Below are 15747 nucleotides of genomic sequence, written 5' to 3' on the forward strand. Positions count from 1 at the left end.
GTTACATTTAATGTCAATTTTGGTAGTGTTCTAGGAACGTTCAACTGGGTTGACATTGGGAATGTTTTCAAATTGTTCAAAGAAAGTTAAGTTATTCTGTGGGAATTGTACTGTGCATTCCGTTCTCAGCATTAACAAAACTTTCTAGTCTCTATTTTAAGTGTGTTGGCCTCGCCCACTAATTGGACACACCTCCTGCTCTTAATGAGTGTTTGTTTCCATTGAAATGGGGTCCATTTGAATACATAAAAATGTACAGCTTTGTATGCGTAAAAACATAAATAGGGCATGCTAGCTCCATCATGTTGGTGCAAGAGACTAATTACATGGATAGAGAACAGATAACTGTAGGTATGAATTTCACTGATGCAGTGACAAAAAAATGTATGCATTTGCACGATTAAATTAATATTCACAATCTCCAGCACCACCCCAACATTAACATATGTGAAAATTGTACATTTCTATGTTTTGTAGTCGGTGTGTGTCATGTGATTTGAAACAATTATGAGTAGGTATTGCCTGCTAATTGGTTGATGTCAATGAAAACACCTAGATTTTTTACTACAAAACATTTCACAAATGTTATTTTTGGGGTGGTGCTGGAGATATGAAGTTGAAACATTTAGAAATTTCATTAACTAACTTTTCATAGAAATGTTCCTGTGATGTGCAAGTAATGTTTCCAAGAGACTATTCCTTTAATGTCAAATTGAACTTACCCAGAACAGTGTTACCATGTTAGCAGAACTTAAGATATGAAATGTTCTAGACACGTTTCATGGGAACGTGGCAAAAACATTGTCATTTTCTGTGAGTTAGGAGAATATTCCATCAACGTCCCACCAAACATAACACAGAACATGGTTGACATGTTCTCAGAACGTAAGATATTAATGTTCTAGACACGTTTCTTTGGAACGTTGCAAAAAAATAGTAGCTTTTTTTTGTTGGCAAGGATAGGGATAATCACACACAGTGCTTTTAAGATAGTGTTTTCAACTAAAATATTTGACATGCATGAAAAAAATGTGCATGTTCAATTAATCAGAAATTATTATTCAACATGTCCTCACCTGGGATTTGAATGCCTGACCTATTGGCTCACAGTATACCAATCTTCCTGCTATGCCACCATGTCAAGTATCAGTTAATTTGACAATTCTCTCATCATTAATGTGTGATTGACTTATTTCAACAATTTAAGGGCTTTCTGTACAGTTGTCTGATGTCGGTGTGACATATGAACCTGTTTTAATGATACTCCTGAGTGTACCTTTAACAGAGCTGAGATTTACTTTAAAGTGCATTCAATAGATTGCTTACATCTATCTATCAAGTGGTTTTAGATCGACATATGTGCCTAGGGAGGAGTGGTTAGGTTTTTTTTCAGGACAGGACCTATAAGCGCATGCCCTAGAGCAGTGGTCACCAACCACTGAATACTGTGAACCAAGAGGTTGAGTAAATGTTGAATAATAATTACTGTATGCATGAACATGCACAATGTAATCATGCATGTCAAATATGCAAGTTAAAAGCACTGTGTGTGGGAGTATCCCTAACCTTGCCAACAGGCAAAAAGAGCTTTGAATGGATCAGTGGTTAACCAATCAGGTCCTTGGTCGGCTTGGAAACAGGAACAAGGGTGTGATGTGTAATGAAACAAAATATTTTCGGAAACAAAATATTTTTGACCATCAGGTGACTTCCTGACAACTGATACACAGAATGTTCTTGCAATTTTCCCATGAAAAGTGTCAAGAACATTAATGTCTTATTCTGAGAACGTGGTAACCATGTACTGTGTATGTTAGGTGGGAGGTTGATGGAATATTAAGGGAATGTGCTCCTCACTTTAACACCAAAACATGTCAAAAAGGTTCTCAGAAGGTTTTTGCTATCATGGATACAATGTTCCCCTAATATAAAACTGGACACGAAAATATTAGGGGAACATTGCGGGTAATGTTACAAAAACGTTTTCTCCCCCTAAAATTGTTAGCTGGAGAAACTCATTCAGAATAAAACCAGACCGCTAGGAGACATTGGGAGGGAAATCTCCTCATTTTACAATGGGAGGGAGGTAGGGGAATTGAGGCGTGAAAAAAGTGCCCTTTCCATGCTCGTCTGATCATGTGCTTGACAGTTCTGTTCTGCAGTGCTTGTTGAACAAAAGTTAGAAAAGCATCATGGAACTCAACGACAGGCCAGCTCTGACAGTTATATGAACAGTGACCTGACAGATAGACACGCCTTGCCTTTAGTGACCGCCAAAACAAAAAAGCACCCTGACCCACTCCAACCCTCCGATAAAGAGAGAGAGAGGGGGGGGGGTGTAGGAGGGAGTCAAAGGTTAGGATTTAAGGGGGCAGCCATGGGAGGGGACTGTCATGCCCCAGCACTCTCTGCGTGGCAACCCAGGAGCAGAGCATGCAGAGTGAACTCATTCTGTCCAGGCCAGCTCTCATCTCAGCCTTCTAAATTAGTTTAATTGCCAATTCATGAAAGGCAGAGAGCTGACAGCTTGCCTGTCAAATCCCAGACTGTAAATCAGAGCTCTTTTTCCATCTCAGATCACAAATACACCTACAGGCAAAGTTTGGGATTATGCATAGAACAGGACCTGAGTGATAGCCCTGCTACTTCCCTTCACAGAGGATGGTCAGAGGGAAAGAAAAAGAACGATAAACATGAAGCATAGACTGGATTGTATAAAAAAAGGGGGACATTCATTAACTTCATTGTAAAATCCCCTAAACATGTAGGCTACAACACAACTGATCTTGCACAATCCCCAATGCACTACACAACACCCTATCCCACATGGACAAGAATAATATCTATGTGAAAATGCTGTCCATAAACTACAGCACAGCTTTCAACACCATAGGGCTCATCACTAAGCTCAGGGCCCTGGGTCTGAACTCATCCCTTTGCAACTCGTTCCTGGACTTCCTGTCGGGCCGACCCTGTGAGGTGAGGGTATGCAACAACACCTCCGCCACGCTGATCCTCAACATATGGGCCCCCCAGGGGTTTGTGCTTAGCCCCCTCTTGTACTCCCTGTTTACCCATGACTGCGTGGCCACGCACGACGCAATAATCAAGATTGCTCACAATATGACAGTCGTAGGCCTGATCACCAACAATGACGAGACAGCCGACAGGGAAGATGTTAGAGCCCTGACCGAGTGGTGCCAGGACAATAACCTATACCTCAACGTCAATAAAACCAAGGAGCTGATTGTTGACTACAGGAGACAGAAGAGGGAGAACTCCCCCATCCACATCGAAAGGGACATAGTTGGGAGGGTCAAAAGATTCAAGTCTCTCGGCGTGCAGATCACGGAGGACCTGAAATGGTCCCTTCACATTGACACCGTAGGGAAGAAGGCACAGCACCTCTTCAACCTCAGGAAGCTGAAGAAATTCATCATGGCCACTAAGACCCTCATGAACTTCTACAGATGCACCATTGAGGGCATTCTGTCAGGCTGAATCACCGCCTGGCTCTTTCAGAGGGCAGTGCCATCAGCCCTACGCACCATTGGGCTACCATCTAGCAGACAGACGCTACAGGTGCATCAGATCCTGGACAGAGAGACTGAGAAACAGCGACGCATATAAGGCCCTCCCTCCGGAAAAGCTGACCACGACTCCATTTTGTTGCTCCCAGTCTATAGACAGAGACTAAAACAGGAAGCACCCACACTCAGGTCTGGTCAACGCTGGTCCGACCAATCGGATTCCACGCTTCAAGATTGCTTCGATCACGTGGACTGGGATATGTTCCACATAGCGTTGAACAACAACATTGATGAATATGCTGATTCGGTGAGCGAGTTTATTAGCAAGTGCATCGGTGATGTTGTACCCACAGCGTCTATTAAAATATTCCCCCACCAGAAACCGTGGATTGATGGCAGCATTCGCAAAAAATTGAAAGCGCAAACAACTGCTTTTAATCAAGGCAAGGTGACCGGAAACATAACCGAATACAAACAGTGTAGCTATTCCCTCCGCAAGCTAATCAAACAAGCTAAGCGTCAGTATAGAGACAATGTAGAGTCGCAATTTAACGGCTCAGACACGAGAAGTATGTGACAGGGTCTACAGTCAATCACAGACTACAAAAGGAAAACAAGCCCCGTTGCGGACCCCGATGTCTTGCTCCCAGACAGACTAAATAACTTCTTTGCTCGCTTTGAGGACAATACAGTGCCACTGACACAGCCTGCTACCAAAACCTGTGGGCTCTCCTTCACTGCAGCCGACGTGAGTAAAATAAACGTTTTAATCCTCGCAAGGCTGCAGGCCCAGATGGCGTCCCCGGCAGCATCCTCAGAGCATGCGCAGACCAGCTGGCTGGTGTGTTTAAGGACATATACAATCAATCCTTATCCCAGTCTGCTGTTCCCACATGCTTCAAGAGGGCCACCGTTGTTCCTGTTCCCAAGAAAGCTAAGGTAACTGAGCTAAATGACTACCGCCCCTTAGCACTCACTTCCGTCATCATGAAGTGCTTTGAGAGACTAGTCAATGACCATATCGCCTCCACCCTACCTGACACCCTAGACCCACTCCAATTTGCTTACCGCCCCAATAGGTCCACAGACGATGCAATCACACTGCCCTAACCCATCTGGACAAGAGGAATACCTATGTATGCTGTTTCATCGGCTACAGGTCAGCATTTAACACCCTGGGTCTCGACCCCGCTCTGTGCAACTGGGTCCTGGACTTCCTGATGGGCCGCCGCCCAGGTGGTGAGGGTAGATAACAACATCTCCACCCCGCTGATCCTCAACACTGGTGCCACACAAGGGTACATTCTCAGCCCTCTCCTGTACTCCCTGTTCACCCACGACTGCGTGGCCATGCACACCTCCAATTCAATCATCACGTTTGCAGACGACACTATAGTGGTAGACTTGATTACCAACAACGATGAGACGACCTACAGGGAGGAGGTGAGGGCCCTCGGAGTGTGGTGTCAGGAAAATAACCTCACACTCAATGTCAACAAAACAAAGGAGATGATCGTGGACTTCAGGAAACAGCAGAGGGAGCAGCCCCCTATCCACATCGACGGGACAGAAGTGGAGAGGGTGGAAAGTTAAGTTCTTCGGCGTACACATCACGGACAAAATGAAATGGTCCACCCACACAGACAGTGTGGTGAAGAAGGCGCAGCAGCGCCTCAACCTCAGGAGGCTGAAGAAATTTGGCTTGTCACTAATTGTTAGGTTAGATTACTTGTTACTGCATGGTCGGAACTAGAAGCACAAGCATTTTGCTTCACTCGCATTAACATCTGCTAACCATGTGTATGTGACAAATAACATTTGATTTGATATGACCAGGGCCCAGTTTTTCAAAAGTTATCTATCCGGATGAATTATTTTGGCTATCGGATAGGATTAAATGCATAGAAATACAATGAATAGAATGGGCGTCCCCATTCAATTCAATGATTCGTCCATTCTATTGATTCTATTTATATGCGTTAACCCTATCTGATAGACGAAATACAGATAAGATAACTTTTAAAAAAAACTTGGCCCAGGCCATTAGATTGAACAGCCATCACTAGCCGGCTACCTGCCCGGTACTGTCCTGCACCTTAGATACTTTCTTGCACACAAACTCCCAGACACACACAAGTTCACACACACCTCATACACATGCAGACTCCTGCACTCACATAAACACATATGCCCATACTCACAACATACAAACATACTCACGCACACAGCCAACACTGCTGTCCCATGTATACAGAGACATTAAACACTGGAAACTTTCCATTTATTTCATACTTTTTTTCACACTGTATTTATATACTGAATTCTCGGCATAGCTCATTCTAATAAACTCAGCAAAAAAAGAAAAGTCCTGTCAGTGTCAACTGCGTTTCTTTTCAGCAAACTCAACATGTGTATATATTTGTATGAACATTAGATTCAACAACTGAGACATCAACTGAACAAGTTCCAAAGACATGTGACTAACAGAAATTTAATAATGTGTCCCTGAACAAAGGTGGGGTCAAAATCAAAAGTAACAGTCAGTATCTGGTGTGGCCACCAGCTGCATTAAGTACTGCAGTGAATCTCCTCCTCATGGACTGTACCAGATTTGCCAGTTCTTGCGGTGAGATGTTACCCCACTCTTCCATCAAGGCACCTGCAAGTTCCCGGACATTTCTGGAGAGAATGGCCCTAGCCCTCACCCTCCGATCCAACAGGTCCCAAACGTGCTCAATGGGATTGAGAGCCGGGATATTCACTGGCCATGGCAGAACACTGACATTCCTGTTTTGCAGGAAATCACGCAGAGAATGAGCACTATGGCTGGTGGCATTGTCATGCTGGAAGGTCATGTCAGGATGAGCCTGCAAGAAGGGTACCACATGAGGGAGGAGGATGACAGACCCTCCACCTCCAAATCGATACTGCTCCAGAGTACAGGCATCGTGTAACGCTCATTCCTTCGACGATAAACACAAATCCAACCATCACCCCTGGTGAGACAAAGCCATGATTCGTCAGTGAAGAGCACTTTTTTGCCAGTCCTGTCTGGTCCAGTGGCGGTGGGTTTGTGTCCATGTCTGATGAGGACCTGCCTTACAACAGGCCTACAAGCCCTCAGTCCAGCCTCTCTCAGCCTATTGCGGACAGTCTGAGCACTGATGGAGGGATTGTGCGTTCCTGGACGGATTGTGCATTCCTGGTGTAACTCGAGCAGTTGTTGTTGCCATCCCGTACCTTGCCCGCAGGTGTGATGTTCGGATGTACCGATCCTGTGCAGGTGTTGTTACTAGAGGTCGACCGACTAGGATTTTTCAACGCCAATACTGATTATTGGAAAACCAAAAAAAGCCGATACCGATTAATCAGACGATTTATAAATATATATATATTTGTAATAATGACAATTGCAACAATACTGAATGAACACTTTTATTTTAACTTAATATAATACATAAATATAAATCAATTTAGACTCAAATAAATAATGAAACATTTAAATCATATACCTTTGACTATTGGATGTCCTTATAGGCACTATAGTGTTGCCAGCCTAATCTCGGGGGTTGATAGGCTTGAAGTCATAAACAGCACTGTGCTTCAAGCATTGCGAAGAGCTGCGGGCAAATGCAGGAAAGTGCTGTTGAATGAATGCTTACGAGCCTGCTGCTGCCAACCACCACTCAGTCAGACTGCTCTACAAATCTTAGACTTAATTATAATATAATAAACACACAGAAATACGAGCCTTAGGACATAATATGGTCAAATCCGGAAACTATCATTTTGAAAACAAAACGTATATTCTTTCAGTGAAATACGGAACCGTTCCGTATTTTATCTAACGGGTGGCATCCATAAGTCTAAATATTGCTGTACATTGCACAACCTTCAATGTATTGTCATAAATATGGCAAATTACGGCAAATTATTTACGGTATTTGTTAGGAAGTAATGGTCTTCACACAGTTCGCAATGAGCCAGGCAGCCCAAACTTCTGCATATACCCATACTTTGCTTGCACTAAACGCAAGAGAAGTGACACAATTTCCCTAGTTAATATTGCCTGATAACACACATTTATTTTAACTAAATATGCAGGTTTAAAAATATATACTTGTGTATTGATTTTAAGAAAGGCATTGATGTTTATGGTTAGGTACATTGGTGCAACGACAGTGCTTATTTCGCGAATGCGCTTGCTAAATCATCACCGTTTGGCGAAGTAGGCTGTGATTCGATGATAAATTAACAGGCACCGCATAGATTATTTGCAATGCAGGACAAGTTAGTTAAACTACTAATATCATCAACCATTTGTAGTTAAACTAGTGATTATGTTAAGATTGATTGTTTTTTATAAGATAAGTTTAATGCTAGCTAGCAACTTACCTTGACTCCTTGCTGCACTCTCTTAACAGGTGGTCAGCCTGCCACGCATTCTCCTTGTGGAGTACAATGTAATCGGCCATAATCGGTGTCCAAAAATTCAGATTACCGATTGCTATGAAAACTTGAAATCAACCCTAATTAATCAGCCATGCCGATTAATCGGGCGACCTCTAGTTGTTACACATGGTCTGCCACTGCCAGGACGATCAGCTGTCTGTCCTGTCTCCCTGTAGCGCTGTCTTACACTACAGACATTGCAATTTATTGCCCTGGCCACATCTGCATCTGGCCACTTATGCCTCCTTGCAGCATGCATAAGGCACGTTCACGCAGGGACCCTGGGCATCTTTCTTTTGGTGTTTTTCAGACTACGTAGAAAGGCCTCTTTAGTGTCCTAAGTTTTCATAACTGTGACCTTAATTGTCTCCCGTCTGTAAGCTGTTAGTGTGTTAACGACCGTCCACAGGTACATGCTCATTAATTGTTTATGGTTCATTGAACAAGCATGGGAAACAGTGTTTAAACACTTTACAATGAAGATCTGTGAAGTTATTTGGATTTTTACAAATTATCTTTGAAAGACAGGGTCCTGAAAAAGGGACGTTTCTTTTTTTGCTGAGTTTATATCTACTGTACATTGCATTTTCTGTTACACTAATTGTACACACCATGTATTTACATACTGGATTCTTGACATAGCTAATATATCTACTGCTGTACATACTTTATCATTTGCATAGCTTGCATTTGGATTACTGTTTGTGTTATTTGTATTCTTTCTGACATTTCTTGTTTGAAATTTTACTGCATTGTAAGGAGCTAGTAACTCAAGCATTTCGCTGCACCCGCTATAACATCTGCTAAACTGTGTATACGACCACTATACTTTTATTTAATTTTGCATTGCAGGTATCACGGTAAAAGCTAGCCCTGGATCACGACTCTCAGTTCCATTACATTACAAATAAGTCATTGTGCGATGTTGTCTTCTGTACAGGGGAGTTTTGTTAAGCCCCGACACTCGGTCTGAACATTAACACGCATCACTTGTGGTACGGTTTTGGAAGCATAAAGACCTTATCTTTCATATCAGCGAGAAATAATAACACATTTAAAAAGTTAAATTGAAAAGTCATTGAAAATAAGAATTTGTTCTTAACTGACTTGCCTAGTTAAATAAAGGTAAAATAAAAAATTCATATAAATAAAAATGATCCACCGAGTTCTTAAACTACCGCAAGCAATATGGTTCAATGTGACATTATAACAGTACAATCTACTTTTTAGTTTTATCAAATTACCGCCTTCTTGGACCACAAATTGGGATCATGTATACTGTGCAAATGCCTATACAAAAAAAATGAGCAATGTACAATACAGCGAACTTCGCAAACGAGGGATTTGTTGTATGCACACGGGGGCCGCCATCTTTATTAACTTTCGCCTATTAGCTATCTAGCATGCTTCGACACCTGTGTGTAATGGAAGCACCAGTAGGGTCGAGCTGTACCATCTTCCCTCAGAGTAGTCATCCCTCAGGGTCTCTATGCTGCTACCTACTGATATGTCATCTCTCAGTGCAGTGCATCTCTCAGGAAAAGTGGGGGTGTCGATAGATAATATAATAATAATATATGCCATTTAGCAGACGCTTTTATCCAAAGCGACTTACAGTCATGTGTGCATACATTCTACGTATGGGTGGTCCCGGGGATCGAACCCACTACCCTGGCGTTACAAGGTGAGAGCATTTAGAAAGGAACCATTATAAGTGGGGGTTTTGAAAGGCGCCTTTTAACACTAGAAGCGCTGGATTCCATAACTACTAGCACTGCCATGACTTGATATTTCAATTATTATTATTCCAAATATTCAATAATACATTAATGTAAAAAATAAAAGTATAAATTAAGGTAGCTAGTCCCGTGTAGCTCAGGTGATTAGGTGAGGAGTATTTTGAAGGCGCATGGGCACCAGCGTCGGGGAGTTCATTTCCCACGAGGGACCAATAATGAAACAAGTATTCAAATGTATGCACTCACCACTGTACGTTTGTTAAATTACGTAAATGTAACGTTGGCTAGCATTTACAAGAAAAGTATTGTTACATACATACTACCTGTATGTAACATTTAAAGAAACAGCTTAGTCAGTGAATATACTTTTATTTTTTTACATAACTCACTGTCGTCTCTGCAGACCATTACTAATGTCCGATAACCCAAACGACATATTGAGTGAAACGTGTCGCAACCCCCACTTCTCCATATAGTTCACTTGAAACGTTCACTCTTTTCGAAAATTCCACTTTTCCTGAGAGATGCGCTGCACTGAGAGATGACATAGCAGTAGGTGGCAGCATAGAGACCCTGAGGGATGACGACTCTTGAGATGATGTCCCAGCAGCTGGAACCCTCTCGCCAGCAACGTGGCGTCACTGAAAAATACTCTCGGCTGCAACTAAAACAGTGTACAGTAATTTAATATGTTGTATTTGTGAGATTATTTTGATGTGATATGCAAGTCTAGGACTTTATGTTTCTATAAGCGCATCGCAATTGAGAATCGATTCACGTTTAGATTGAGTATTTGGCTGTTTTGGTCCTTGGACCTTAAGGCTAACAGTAAACTCCATCTTGGGCTAGATTAAGGCTTGTCAACATGTTAATGAAAGGAGACTGTGTAAAAGACACAGTGCATAGGCATTATTTCAGTAAATGTTCCTATCAGCATTGCAAAGTAGCCTACTGCACCAAATACCTGTTAGATATTGACTCACTGTACATATAATATTATGAAATGCTCAGTCTTCTGACTGTACTGCTCTTCTCCTGAAACGATTTATCCCATGATTCTTTTGAAACGCATGCGCACATGGGAACAGGAAGACAATTGTTTGTTAGCAACAGTCGCTGAGGAGTGAAGTGTTTATGTGAAACTGTAACAAATGTGTAGGAAATGAATAGTTAATGGTAAACATTATGCATGCATGCTTTACTATTGGATAGACACTTTTAAACTGGATGATAGCTAACTTGTTAGCTTACTTATCCACTCTAAAACTAACGTTAGCTAGTTCATTGAGACTTGGCTTCAGACGAGCCGCTTGTTTTTGTACGTACGTAGCCAAACGAACCTAGCTAGCCTATTTGTGAGCTATTTTAACCTAGAAAGAAACATTTAGCTAAGCTGGTAGAACAGTAATAATATGTACGCCTATTCTAGACATTGATAGCAACTAGTTAGTACTGTTAGTTGCATGGTTTTCATCCGACCTTCCTAGCTAAAACAAGCCACAGGAGGTTGTGTCCTGTTAGTCTTTCATTGATGGATAGCTGTGATGTCTCAACCTTTTGTTTCCAGATTGAACCATGTCAACGTTTGCTGACGAGACTGCAGCAGATGTGCCCGTTAAAGACATCACCCTAAACCTCACTAAGGTTGGAGTGGGATTATCAGGTTATTAATGCCATTACTTGACTTTGGTTTACTTTACTCTACCCTATGGACCTTAACAATTGGGTCTAAACTGGTGGTAACTTCCTGGCTCTGTTTGCAGAGATGCTGGTAGCCCAGAATGCCCGGGCGAGGCAGGCGATCTTGCGGGTGAGCAGGGAGGAGCTGGAGGACAGGTTCCTACGGCTCCATGAGGAAAACCTGCTCCTCAAACAACACACACACAAACAGGAGGACAAAATCAAGAGGTGGGAACTGCACCTGGATGTATGCACACAAACTCAACACACACACACATTTAGCTAAGGTTTCAACATCAATGCATACCCCTACAGTATCAAACCTTAGAGTTCAACAACTCTTCATGTGGATTTCTGACCCTTGCCTCTGCTCCCATTCTATTGAACTTCAAACTTCTCTTGGCTTTTCGCAGGATGGCCACCAAGCTGGTGCGCTTGGTGAAGGACCGTCGGCGTGTGGAACAAGTGGCTGCAGGTGGGGTGCGACCAGGGAGCCGGGACGTGGAGCTGGAGGAGATGATGGAAGAGCTGCAGGAGAAGGTGGACCACTTTGAAAATAAGTGGATGCGTCCGAAATTGCACCATTATACCCTATATAGTGCACTAGTTTTTACAAGGGCTCTGGTCAAAAGGAGTGTAGGGAATAGGGTGCCATTTGGTACATAACCAGTGTTTTCATTAATGTTTTTGTGTGTTATCCTCTAGGATTTCAAATGCGCATCTTGTCGATGTACGTTTTGTTTATTTGCAACCCAAAATTGAGTGTAATTCAATTCTAGGTCCAGGAGCTGCAGATGCAGAATGAGGGCCTGAAGCAGCGCCTGTTGGCCGCCAAACAGCAGCTGCAGACGCAGAACAAACGGCCCACCCCCTATGGCCATGTCCAATCACGAGTCAATACAGGCCTGCGGAGGCTGAGGGAGGACACGTTCAGCCTGGCTCAGCTACCCCCTGCTGCCCCCAGAGGTGACCTTTGACATTTTACTTTTATACTCTGACACTGAACCCCAAAAGAACTCCTAGTCTTTACTCCCTCGGCATAGATTGGATAGGAAAGCAATATGGCTTTAGCCTCATGTTTGAATTTTGGTGGGAGTTTTCTGTTAGCCTTAACTTTTGTGTCTGTTTGTGTCTCCCAGGCCCTAGAAGTGTGGAGGTGGAGATGAGTGGCAGGGCCCCTCAGGGTCTGCTGCCCAGATACGGACACAGTTTGCTGGACGACGCCAGAGCTGAGATCCGCAACCTGTATGTAATGTTTTTATCAGCTAGCTAGACTGTGAGGGACTGTACTTTTTGCACCATATTAGCAACATCCCCTCCATGATTGCAATGCTCTCTCTCTTATTCTCTTTCTCTCTCTATCCTCCCTCTCTATCTGTCTCTCTTTCACTCAGTCTTTTTCTGTCTCTCCAGTTTTCTGTCTCCCCATCTCTATCTCTCTCTCCCCTTCCCTCTCGTTTGTCTTTTTTAAAATTCATTTTATTAATATATTTGAATACATCTGTTTAAGTGATAATGCCCAAGAAGCCGGTGTTTGGAGGTTATATTGGCACAGGTACTGTTAGGGTCGAAATGAAGTCTAGAGCTGGCAAACCATACCAATATATCCTAAAAACTGGCTTCGAGGGCATTTTCACTTTTACCAACATATTGAAATAATTATTGACATTTTCGTAAAAATATGTTATTTTGATGAATTTATTAATGCTATTTCATCCTTCCACAAGATATAGTCCCAACACAAATCTAGGGTTGATACCCAAGCCGGCTGGTTGTTCGTTCAATCGGTTCGGTTGCGAGACTGTCGTTCAGTCTTCTTGATCTGTATCTATGGACGCGACCCAGTCGTTCGTTATAAATGTTCCATTGCCATACTGGCTGGCAACATTCTTATCCCTTGCTTGCTAGCTAGCCAACTACTGCTAACTTAAAGTCACATCAAAAAGTGCAGCCCAAATAACAACAGTAGCTGCATTTGCATTTGTTTAAGCTGTTTTCTAGTGACCTTTATTTGGACGCATCCATAACAATGAGCTAATGAGGCATGATTTCACCTGGCATAGAAAATGTCAGGACACTGTTGTTCAGAGGAGCTAGCCAACAACACAGCTAACACAATCACTTCAAACTGAAGGTGGAAAGACTGCAAACTAGCTGCACTTCATTTCGTTGGACCTTTTTTCAATTTACATTTCTTTGAATATATCCATAAAAATTAGGCCAGCTGATACACGAGTTCGACTGTCTGAGAAACACTGCCTGTCGGTCTCGTCCCGACTCCCGACACGTTCATTACTATGGGACACACGGAGGTCAAATTTGAATATTGAAACAATGTTGCAAATGACATGAGAGACAGACAGCAAGGTTTATAGAAATCTCCACTGTTGAAAACTAAATTTTAGTCTCAAGGAAATGTGAGATAATGTCTAGATGCTTTTTATAGTGGAGATCAAGTTTATAAATTGTTTGGCTGAGTTAATGAGACATTGGATTGCGCAGTCATATGGAACAAAGTAAATAGGCATTTTAACATCATATGTTTAGCCGGTGGTAACTTGTGGAATAGACACAGGCTGGAAAATGTTTTTTTTTTACCAATCAGCATTCCGGAATAGACCCACCCGTTGTCTAAATTATAATAGAGCCCCACAGTGGTGTCATAAAACCTAGTGGTCAAACAGGACAATGGTTCCAATTGTTTTTCCAACATTTGATAAAAGTCACCTTGTCCTAGAGAGATGTACATGGTTATCAGGGTAAGCCCTTATTTGAAGTGTTTCTAAAATCCCCTATGGGAAAAATCTATGGTGGAAAAACGATTGGAACCATTTCCCTGTTTGACCGCTAGGTTTTATGGGTATTTTGACTCATGCTGTGGATCGCCTACAATTTTACACCAATTTTCTTCATTTTTGGCTCTTACATCCTTCTGGCCACTTTTTATATTCTGCTGTGTTTTGTATTATTTACCCATAATGCTCATTGAATTGACATTCCATATGACCATTAAATAAAGCTCTGATTGATTAGTTCTACCATGATTCATTGTGTTGGCCAAAAAAACATAAGCAAAAAAACAAAAACATCCTGCCAATACTGCTATTTTACTTTTCAAAATCCATACAGTTTAATTATTGCATCATCATTTATCCCATGATAACGTCACTCCGCCCCCCTCCAGCCCTATAAAAGGGGCCCTCGGCCCATCTAAAAGTCATTCATAGTCTTATCTATCAATCACAAAGCCCAGAAGAAGCAGATTAGCCACCCTGTCCGCAGGCAACACCGCACCAGGGTGTCCCGGCGTTGAAGGAGAGGAGGCCGCAAGCGATAGACAGGCTAGGTAACCTACCTGACTGAACCTCCCGTTTCTCCTTCCCGACAGACCCCTGGTAGTGTAGAAATGTTAGTCTGCTTAAGTTAAAGAGGGCTTTCAACTACACTGAACAAAAATATAAAGGCAACATGTAAAGTGTTTATGTGCTGAAATAAAAGATTCCAGACATTTTCCATATGCACAAAAATCTTGTTTCTCACATTTTGTGCACAAATTTGTTTACTTTCCTGTTAGTGAGCATTCTCCTTTGCCAAGATAATCCATCACCCGACAGGTGTGGCATATCAATAAGCTGATTAAACAGCATGAGCATTACACTGGTGCACCTGGTACTGGGGACAATAAAAGGCAACTCAATGTGCAGTTTTGTCACACAACACAATACCACAGATGTCTCAAGTGTTGTGGCAGCATGCAATTTGCATGATGAATACAGGAATGTCCAGCAGAGGTGTTGTCAAATAATTTAATGTTCATTTCTCTACCATAAGGCACCTGTCTTGACGTTTTAAAGAATTTGTCAGTACGTCCAACCGGCCTCACAACCACAGACCATGTGTAACCACACCAGCCCAGGACCTCCACATCTGGATTTTTCACCTGCCGGATGGTCTGAGACCAGCCACGCGGACAGTTGATGAATCTGTGGGTTTGCACAACCAAAGAATTTCTGCACAAGCTGCCAGAAACCGTCTCAAGGAAGCTCATCCGTTTGCTCGTCGTCCTCACTAGGATCTTGACCTGACTGCAGTGAAGTGAATGCTGTCCCACTTCATGTGACTAACATAAATGGAATCATGTGTCCCTGAACAAAGGAGGGTTCAAAATCAAAAGTAACAGTCAGTAGTATCTGGTGTTGCCACCAGCTGCATTAAGTAGTGCAGTGCTTCTCCTCATGGACTGCACCAGATTTGCCCGTTCTTGCTGTGAGATGTTACCCCACTCTTCCACCAAGGCACCTGCAAGTTCCCAGGCATTTCTGGGGGGAATGGCCCTGGCCCTCACC

General features: G+C 42.6%; 1 protein-coding gene across 4 annotated transcripts in view; it reads left to right on the forward strand.

The window, feature by feature from the left end:
- The first annotated feature begins 10242 nt into the window (after positions 1 to 10242).
- The window catches only part of rpgrip1l (RPGRIP1 like), a 29426-nt gene continuing 23921 nt past the window's right edge, over positions 10243 to 15747 (forward strand). For 2 of the 4 annotated variants that reach the window (XM_046312391.1, XM_046312365.1), the window contains exons 1-6: positions 10765 to 10865; positions 11289 to 11384; positions 11485 to 11629; positions 11815 to 11941; positions 12181 to 12367; positions 12541 to 12646. In XM_046312391.1, the coding sequence (XP_046168347.1) occupies positions 11297 to 11384; positions 11485 to 11629; positions 11815 to 11941; positions 12181 to 12367; positions 12541 to 12646 (653 nt within the window). In that variant the 5' untranslated portion in view covers positions 10765 to 10865; positions 11289 to 11296. Of the gene's footprint in view, positions 10396 to 10764; positions 10898 to 11288; positions 11385 to 11484; positions 11630 to 11814; positions 11942 to 12180; positions 12368 to 12540; positions 12647 to 15747 lie in introns of those variants that run through there. The other 2 variants (XM_046312381.1, XM_046312372.1) reach the window with 2 other exon arrangements.

The sequence above is a fragment of the Oncorhynchus gorbuscha genome, linkage group LG02 (genome assembly GCF_021184085.1).
Source record: "Oncorhynchus gorbuscha isolate QuinsamMale2020 ecotype Even-year linkage group LG02, OgorEven_v1.0, whole genome shotgun sequence".
NCBI classification, from domain to species: domain Eukaryota; kingdom Metazoa; phylum Chordata; class Actinopteri; order Salmoniformes; family Salmonidae; genus Oncorhynchus; species Oncorhynchus gorbuscha.